Source organism: Hippocampus comes, unplaced genomic scaffold (assembly GCF_001891065.2).
Source record: "Hippocampus comes isolate QL1 unplaced genomic scaffold, H_comes_QL1_v1.1 scaffold145, whole genome shotgun sequence".
Classification (NCBI taxonomy): domain Eukaryota; kingdom Metazoa; phylum Chordata; class Actinopteri; order Syngnathiformes; family Syngnathidae; genus Hippocampus; species Hippocampus comes.
The window spans coordinates 370,615-379,446 of NW_017805994.1; the positions used below are offsets into that span (position 1 = coordinate 370,615).

Genomic DNA, 8,832 nt, shown 5'->3' on the forward strand with positions numbered 1-8,832 from the left:
AGAAAGCCACATGCAGAAAACTATGATCAGTCAGTTTATTTGACAGCATCACAATACGAATAATTTACAACCAAAAAAAGCCGTCTTAGAGTCAAATGGTAACAAGAGGTGTTGAGGCGCATTGTGCTTCTACATTTTTGTCAACTATGCGGGAGGGGAAAAAAAGCATTTCACACTGACATTTATTGTAGTTACTTTTTTTTTTTGGTGGGGGGGTGGTGGTTTTACACAAGTAGTTAACATTACTGTAGATAGCAATGAATAAACTCAAAGGTTGTGTGTACTTGCTGATGAAGTGGCAGGAGGGGGGGAGTTCACAGGTTCACATCGCATGACGGATTAAGCTTGTCCAACGTTTTCCGCAAGAGCGTCCAGTCGTCACGTCAATACTGGAAGGAGGCGCTCGAAAGTTTGCCTGCCCGACGACAGCGAGGCAGCAGACAGCAAGTGCCTTTGCTCAATGTTAATGTGCAAAAGGAAAAAAAAAACGTTTGAATTCAATACAATAAATATTGTCAGTAAACTTGTTCTGTAACAGAGAGCACAAACCCAAATAGAATTCACTTCCCCAAGAAACATCAGCTACTATAGCGTACCTCCCTGCACCAAGCATTTATTCAATGACTGAAATCCAGCTTTAAGGTCCATGTAACTAGTACGCTGTTTGTCCTCACTTGTTAAAAAAGAAAGAAAACCCTAGGGTGCAATATTCACATTAATTCCTCTACCTTTATATGATTCAATCGAAGAAATCCTCCGTTTCCAAAATTGGACTGTGGTGCCGCTTGTGGGTTGCACGTGGCTACTCGTGCATGACACATGCATCTACAAGTTGTCAGTGTCATGAGTGCAGCACAGTAGTTTACTTAATGTTAAGTTTCACACTAGTAAGCCCAAAGCGATAGCGGCCTTGCAAAAAAAAAAAAAAAAATTTACAGCACGACGTTGTTTTACTAGTGCACTGAACTCTCTACTAGTGAGGACAAAGAAATTACGATTACGCTGGATATTGTTAGCTTAATAGCAGAGTTGCCTGAGTCATATCTAAACATTTTGGAAAAACAACAAAAAAATATTTTCGGAATCACATAAGTCTGTAAGTGTGTGTGTAAAAAAAAAAAAAAAAAAAAAAAAGGCAATCACATTACTGGGCTAACAATATTAAGAATGAGCACTTATTCGCTCTGCCCCATATCCTGCTTTCCATACTGGATTGGTGCATAAAGCCCACCCCAAAAGAAGAAAAAAAAAAAACCTTCTTGTGGGGTGGGGAGGTGGTGGGCTTTTTCAGTAGCTCAGTGTCTCCCCTCGGAGGAACACAGCGGTAGTACGTGTCAAAGCTCTTCCAACGTGTACCGTCAAGTTTTTGTTCGCAGAGAAGCACTCCCGGGGTGTCATCAAACCGCCGATGTCCGCGGGACATTCTAGGCCACGTCCAGGACGCCCGCGGCCACCAGCTGTCTGGAGAGCCAATCCAAGCCTTCGTGGAGACCCATCCCGCTGCGGGCGTCGCAGCCCTGAATGTGCCAGCTCCTGCCGCAACACAGCTTGTGCAGGCTCAGCAGCTCCGTCATCTCCTCCACTGAAAGGGCACCGGGAACGTCCTGAGCAGGTGTTTAAAAAAAAAAAAGAATCCTGAAAGAGCAATATAGTGGCAAATTCGCACCGTGACCACATCAAATCATCTTTCCCCATTGAAGTGAATGGAAATGGCACTAATTTGTTCGAGCCAACTGTGGGGCAGATCTCGAAAAGCTCATTAGTTTAGGTCACTCTCATCTGAAGGCAACTCTGGACATGATCTACTTTCTCCCGTACGGCTGTCCAGTACCTGTTTGTTGGCAAAGATGAGGAGCAGGGCATCTCTCAGCTCCTTCTCAGTCAGCAGCTTGGCCAGCTCGCTGTGCGCCTCCATCAGTCTATCCCGATGACAGCTGTCAATAACAAACACCACCGCTGCGTGCAACACGGGAGGAAAAGACCCATGACACTTGGGCATCATCGAGACGCCTTGTTATTTATTACCGGTCCAAATATTGGTTGATACGATTTTAGATCTTGTGAAAGAGATCCGTTAAATTTTGTCAAAGTGGATTTCGGGATCCTTAAATGCCCCCCCACTCCCCTTTCCGAAATTCAGGCTTATCACATCCTTGAATGCGAATGATAAAATCGGAACATTTCTTAATCTATCCGCCCACTCCGTGTGCGTCAAGCGAAGGTCTTAAATCTGTTCAAGGCGTTCTCGAAAAAGCTCACCGAGTCTTGCAATTTCAAAATGAAGGCTTTAGATCCACATTACAAACTGAAATATCGTAAATATTGGATAATTCCTGAACATACTTACCCACTCTTAATGGGCATACTTTATCATAGAGAGCTCTTAAATCTAATAAACAAATGGGCGTTTCATTTTGCAAATGTAATTATAATTTCCTTAATATTGAGATCTAAGATCCACCACATCAAGCTCATATTTACGAAAGGAGAGGTCCTGTATTTAAGGTCACCGGTCTTAAAAAGATGCATGATTCTTTACAAAACCAAATCCTACCTTGAGTGTTAAGATAATAGTGTTTCCACAATGGCCTCAGCTTATGCTTTCCACCGACGTCCCAGATGGTGAATTTCAAGTTCTTGTATTCCACCGTCTCCACATTGAAACCTTGTTTGAAAACAAACAAAAACTGTCATTTGTAGCGATCGATACATGGAGCGACTTTATTTTACTCTTGAAGTGATCTTTGGCGTACCAATGGTGGGAATGGGCTGCATGAACTCATCCTGCTTGAGCTTGAAGAGGATGGTGGTTTTGCCAGCGCAATCCAGGCCCAGAGTCACCACGCGGATCTCCATCTTGGGACCGATGTGTACGCGGTTGTCCTGAACAGGGAGCAGATGGAAACCCTTTGGGCATTTTCTCATCCCCGCTTAAGCGCCACGTACCAGGATGTCTTTCATCTTCCGCAGAGAGCTAAAGTCAAGCCTCTTCTTTCTCAAGAGCACTTTGAAACATTCATTCTTGCCTTCGTCACATTTCGGCTGGACTTTACTTTGGAGTCAGCCAATCCTCCTTGAAGCATCTCCAGTTGCTCCAGAATGCCGCTGCTCGCCTCTTGACTGCTACTCGTAAGAGGGAGCACATCACTCCTCCTCTGGCTCACGATGAATTTGAGAGTTCTTTTTGTTTTCAAATCTTGAAATGGCATCGTCCCACCTTTGCTCTCAGAGCTCCGACGCCCCTGCCCCGTGGCTCAGGTCCGCAGACCAAGAACTAAGCGGAGACTCATGGCAGATGCAGCCTTTTCCGTTGCCGCTCCCTCTCTTTGGAACGACCTCCCGCTGAACGTTCGGCAAGCCGCCTCGCTGCCCATCTCTATCGTTTGGCTTTTGACTCAGCATGAGACTTGATTTCCTATTTTTGTGCTGACTACTGCCTCCATTATTAATTTATTGTCTGTTGTTGTATGAATGATTTTTGCTCCACGTACAGCAGTAGTTGTTTTAAAGTGCTCCGGAAATACACTTGAGCTGAGTATGCGCTTTGTTCTCACTAATCAGAGAGCACCGGCAGAGCAGTAGGATGAGTACATGTTACTCGTAAGACACAATCCGGTGCTGAACTGTCTTATTAGAGAGACCAAACGGCAGAGCTGAAGATCGAGGACATTTGAGAAGTGCTCAAATAGCGTTCCATAAAAAACCCGATTTTTGTGCTGGTGCTGACTTTGGGGGCGGCTGTGAGACTCGGTGAGGGTACCTTGGTGAAGGTGACCGGGATGCCCGCATCCAGCTGGATGTGGTCAGCTAACTCCGTGAACTGATGCTGCTGCTTCTGAAGCGTCTCCAGCAGACAGTTGATCTCCCGCTTGGCCAGTACGACTCTGCAGTCGTCCTAAAAGGCCAGTTCGTTTGGATCGGACGAGTCATCGGGTCGCTAAGCATTGAAAAGCATTTCCCCCACCTGCTGAAGCGTCTTCTCGCAGTGCAGGCAGGCGGTGGACACCTGGGACAGCAGGATGGTCATGTCCTCCTGCTGCTGCCTCAGCCAAATGAGCCTCTCGCGGACGTGGGCGTCCACCACGCTGAGCGCCATCTCCTCCTGACGACACAGCGTCTCGTGGAGGTCGGCGAAGTAGGCGCGCACGCAGGAGCGAGCGCTCTCCGCCGTGCCGGGCACCTGGCCAAGACGCCGAGGGAGGAATTTTGCATTTTGAAACACGCCTCAGGTTTGGAAACCAACAGCGGATTGGCACTCTCACGTGTTCCGTGTGCGCCATGCCCACGCCGTCCTCCACGATCTGCTCGCCGCCCTCGATCTGCTGCACAATCCCTACCAATTTCCTGGAGTACTCCGACACTTCCTCCGTGAACGTGCGGATGCAGTGCGCCATGTCCAGGATGGAGGCCCGGATCTGGTTGGCCTCCGTCTCCAGGACGGCGTGCTGAAGAAGGACAAGAACACAACAACAAACACGTTGCGATTAGTTGGAGAGGCTCCGCTCCAGGCGACCGGAAAGATGGAAATTGAACTGACCTTGTGTCCCTGGTGCTTGCCATACTCCTTGCACACACAGCACATGAGCGGGCCGGGCTGGCACGCCTCTTCCAGGCACACAAACTCGATGGCGTGCACCTGGTGCTGCGGGCACAGCGTCTTCTCGTGCGGCTTGTCAGCCAGCGGCACGCGCCGATGCTTGGCCAGCGTGCGCGTGGAGTGGCTGAGCTGCGAGCACTCGGCGCACAGGTGGGTGGCGCACACGGTGCAGTACATGGTGGCCGTGTGGCTCTCGTCCTCATCGCAGCGGATGATGCACTGCTGGAGTTGACGATGCAACGCAGGGCAAAGAAAATGCCATTCAAACATTCATTCTCCATGCGGACCGTGCTCGGCTTACCTCGCCCATTCCCTTCAGAGCGTCCTCTGCCATTCCCGACTGGTTGGTGGCGCCGTTCTGCAGTCGCTCGAGAAGCTCCAGCAGAGCAAAGTTCTTCTTGAGACCCCACACTCCAGAGTCACCTAGAGGGAAGGATGAACAGCTGAGCACCAGTTACGACAAGCGGTCTGATTTAGTTCGTTTTTCTACAACTTTTAGGGCGTTTTAATTGGAAACAGTCCGGTTATAGCTATGAAAACATGCCGCTTTTGCAGCGCCGTTGGGTTAGAGTTGCTAATTTACTAAACACTTTTAAGCATTCACTAATTCACAAAATTTTGTGGTTCTGCATCCAAAAAAAAAACTCACCGAGCTCTGTCACCTGCCGGTCGAAGGGGCAGCGGACCGCCCGGCCGTGCAGGGGTAGCCGGGTGAGGCAGTCGTGGCACACGGTGTGCCCGCACAGCAGCAGGCGGGGCACCTTGTCGCCTTGGAGGGAGAAGACGTCTTCACACACGCCGCACTCCAGCACCTGCGAGTCAACGCACACAAGATCAAGACCACACTTGCAAGTTGTCACTCCAAATTACATCACACATGCACAGTGACTGAGGACAATGTGTAATTGTTTCTTTTGAGAGAAAGTTGCACGCATACACTCATCAGCGCACACAAAAACACGCAGTAAGAGTTGGCCCACGGATTGTGCATAAGAATGCGGTGACAAGGGGCTCCACAAGAGCAAACAGTCAATGGAGCCTGATGTATTCACTGCAGTCTGTTAGGGAATGAATGAAGGCAATTTCACGAAACTAAATATGTATATTATTGACAGAAATAAATATGGAGCCGTGGGCCTGCTCTGCACACACACACACACACACACACACACACACACACACACACACACACACACACACACACACACTCGTGTGATGTCATTCTCAAGATGCTACTTGAGATCACCGAGCGGCAGATTGAGATTCCAATTAAAACGCTGCTGCAGTGTGTTATTTAGCAATCACATTTCCAGCGAGATGCTATTCAAGTGATCTCGGAGACGACTATGCGGCGTTCAGTCTCGCGTCAGTACCCACGAAGGCAACGTTGCCTCCCGAGAAGGCTTGCGGCGAAATGGCCCAAACAAAACCTTTGATCGTGTTTGAGTTGTAGTTTGTAAATCTCGCCGACCTTGACGGTGCCTCCGTTGGCCACCCGACCGTGGCGAACGCACGGCTCCATGGTAGTCAGTGAGACCTGCTTGTTTATTCCTGCTGCAGAGGCAGCCATTGCGATACATCGGCGCTGAGCCTACTGAGCATGCGCTGAACGTACTGGGCGTGCGCGGAACATAGACACAGCCAGCCCCGCCACACTTCCGGGTTTGCCTTACGTCTTCTTCATTTGAAATCCTATGATGTATTCTTCATTATTCCGCTATTCATCACCTAAACTTTGAAAATAGGCTATTCTAGAATAAAATTATATTTTCATTCAACTCTCCGCTTTTTTTAACCTTCAACCATTTCCGCATTCAAGAGAATGAGACATTTAAAAATGAAGTTCTTCATCGTTCCTTTTACAAATTCAAAATGTTCAGCTCTTTCAAAACAACTATTTTCAACATCCCAAGATTCCCAAGTTCCCCAAATAACAAAATAAAAATTTTCAGCCGTCCAAAATCTCATTGGATTAAATGTCACATTCAACAAAAAATGTTCAATCATTGAACAAACAGCAAAGGGATAGTTGACTGATTTCAAAACTACTAATCGCTCAATTTGTTGTGTACAAGTAATAATGCAGTCTTTAAACATTTATTCGGGTTCACTATTGTAACGGCCCTCCAAGGGAAGACCGAACTCCAAAGTGGCCCGCGACAAAAACAAGGTTGACACCCCTGCACCACACCAACAACAAAGGCACACCATTTATCATTAACCAAAACTAAAACACTATGAGCTCCGGATTCTTGTGAAACAGAACATGTCTGCAGACGTCAGTCGGTTGGGATGGAACAGCCCCGAAGAACAGGCAGTGATAAGTAGTCCGTGTAAAATTACTGTGCCCTCAAAATAACTCAACACACAGCCCTATATCAAACCATAAACAACAAAAGTGAGTACCACTTTTACCATTTTTTGGGGGGGGGGTGCACTTTGGCAGTGGTATTGAACACCTTAAAGGTGTTCATTATCTGTTGGACTTTGCCCAATCAAATGTGCAGTCACTTGTGATTGGCTGGCACGCTCTCACACCCCCCACAATGGCCTCTCCGACCCCCCCCTCTCTGTAGTCTCCCAGCTCGATCGCCCACCTTTAACTGCGGCTGCACTTCCCTCGGGGCACGAAGTCCTCGCACCTGACAGCAAAAATGTCCGAGAAGGGAGCCTTCGACACCAATGTGCTGACCCTCACCAGGTTTGTGCTGGAGGAGGGCAGGAAGGCCCACGGAACCGGTGAGCTCACCAACCTGCTCAACTCCATCTGCACGGCCGTCAAAGCCATCTCCACCGCTGTCAGGAAGGCCGGCATCGCCAACCTGTGAGAAATGATTTTGTTCTTTCATCTCAGAGTTGATAGGTCCTTTAGTTGGTTCTCGAAAGATTTCTTCTTCTTTGTAGCCACGGAAACGGGAAGCTGTTGAGCATGTATTGCATATCCTTGATCTTAAAGTCCATCTACAAGTATGCTCTTTGCCCACACTAGTAATACATTTCAGTACACAAGTAAACATAAGCTTTCCACTCGTATTGCCACTAGTACGACCTTCAGACGGATATGATTGACGTCCTCGATATTGAATACATTATTGAAGCCATTTGGACAGACTATATGTGTTTCATTGGAGAGTACTGAGTGTTGAAAATTGCATTTTTTTATTCATCTGAAGTAGTATAGACACTTTCTGACATAGAGTAAGTTTCATAAAACCGTAACTCTTGGGAAATTCTCTAAAAGTGGAATCCTCAGCCAGCCAGAATTAGGTTGTACGCACAAGTAGCACTTTGTACTTCAACCTGGCCAAAGGTACATGCTGACGAGGGGCTGGGGAATTATTATTTGTATTTTTTTTTTTGCATTGACGTCCCTTTATCAGTGTCAACAAACAAAGTCAAAGGTCTCCTTCTCGCGTCTGGCTCGGCAGGTACGGCATCGCCGGCAGCACCAATGTGACGGGGGACCAGGTGAAAAAACTGGACGTCCTGTCCAACGACATGGTCATCAACATGATCAAGTCATCTTTCACCTCCTGCGTGCTGGTGTCCGAAGAAAATGAGCGGGCCATCGTCGTGGAAGCGGACAAGAGAGTAAGAAGTTGTGGAAGTGCACACGTGCACGCGGCACGACATTCGTGAAATCGCAGCGACGTGTCACTCGAACGTCACTGTAGCATCAGCGCAGTGACTCGGCAAACTATCCCTGTCGTGTAAGCCGTGAAATCGTTCCCTTTCAGGGCAAATACATCGTCTGCTTTGACCCGCTGGACGGTTCCTCAAATATCGACTGTCTTGTCTCCATCGGGACCATTTTTGCCATCTACAAGAAGGTGGGCCTGAAAGTAAAATGCTATTTTCAGCCAGAATGCTGTTTAGAGTGAGGGCGCCGTCACTGCAAATGCAGTCATTCCATGTCCTCCGCAGAGCACAGACGATGCGCCCATCGAGGAGGACGCCCTGCAACCGGGGAGGAACCTCGTGTAAAATGCTATTTTCAGCCGGAAGTGCTGTTTAGAGTGAGGGCACCGTCACTGCAAATGCAGTCATTCCATGTCCTCCGCAGAGCACAGACGATGCGCCCATCGAGGAGGACGCCCTGCAACCGGGGAGGAACCTCGTAGCCGCCGGTTACGCTCTGTATGGCAGCGCCACCATGTTGGTCCTGTCCACCGGACAAGGCGTCAACTGCTTCATGCTTGACCCGGTAAGCCCGAGAATTGTCGAGCCCAGACTGT

At 48.3% G+C, this 8,832-nt stretch overlaps 2 protein-coding genes across 3 annotated transcripts in view; one reads left to right on the forward strand and one right to left on the reverse strand.

Moving 5' to 3' along the window:
• Window positions 1-21: 21 nt before the first annotated feature.
• trim23 (tripartite motif containing 23) lies at window positions 22-6,206 on the reverse strand. 2 transcript variants are annotated; one of them, XM_019892364.1, is made up of 11 exons: window positions 6,069-6,206; window positions 5,247-5,409; window positions 4,899-5,020; window positions 4,538-4,816; window positions 4,263-4,445; window positions 3,965-4,180; window positions 3,761-3,895; window positions 2,754-2,883; window positions 2,555-2,665; window positions 1,832-1,956; window positions 22-1,604 (listed from the first exon to the last, which is right to left on the reverse strand). In XM_019892364.1, the coding sequence occupies exons 1-11, from the start codon at window positions 6,165-6,167 to the stop codon at window positions 1,425-1,427; spliced, it is 1,743 nt and encodes a 580-aa protein (XP_019747923.1). In that variant the 5' UTR covers window positions 6,168-6,206; the 3' UTR covers window positions 22-1,424. The 2 variants fall into 2 exon arrangements, with proteins under 2 accessions (XP_019747923.1, XP_019747922.1); XM_019892363.1 differs by having other exon boundaries at window positions 4,538-4,819.
• A 958-nt stretch (window positions 6,207-7,164) lies between these two features.
• The window catches only part of LOC109529101 (fructose-1,6-bisphosphatase 1-like), a 2,899-nt gene continuing 1,231 nt past the window's right edge, over window positions 7,165-8,832 (forward strand). The window contains exons 1-4 of the mRNA XM_019892272.1: window positions 7,165-7,421; window positions 8,026-8,188; window positions 8,335-8,427; window positions 8,661-8,801. Of these exons, the coding sequence (XP_019747831.1) occupies window positions 7,252-7,421; window positions 8,026-8,188; window positions 8,335-8,427; window positions 8,661-8,801 (567 nt within the window). The 5' untranslated portion in view covers window positions 7,165-7,251. The remainder of the gene's footprint in view (window positions 7,422-8,025; window positions 8,189-8,334; window positions 8,428-8,660; window positions 8,802-8,832) is intronic.

What these genes read in the sequence shown, in the direction of transcription:
- trim23 (XM_019892363.1), bottom strand. Translation starts at nt 6,167, where the DNA reads ATGGCTGCCTCTGCAGCAGGAATAAACAAGCAGGTCTCACTGACTACC. An exon ending in CCGGCAGGTGACAGAGCTCG is followed by an intron (nt 5,021 to 5,246) that starts GTGAGTTTTTTT and finishes CCTTCCCTCTAG; the next exon opens with GTGACTCTGGAGTGTGGGGT. An exon ending in CTATTATCTTAACACTCAAG is followed by an intron (nt 1,957 to 2,554) that starts GTAGGATTTGGT and finishes TGTTGCACGCAG; the next exon opens with CGGTGGTGTTTGTTATTGAC.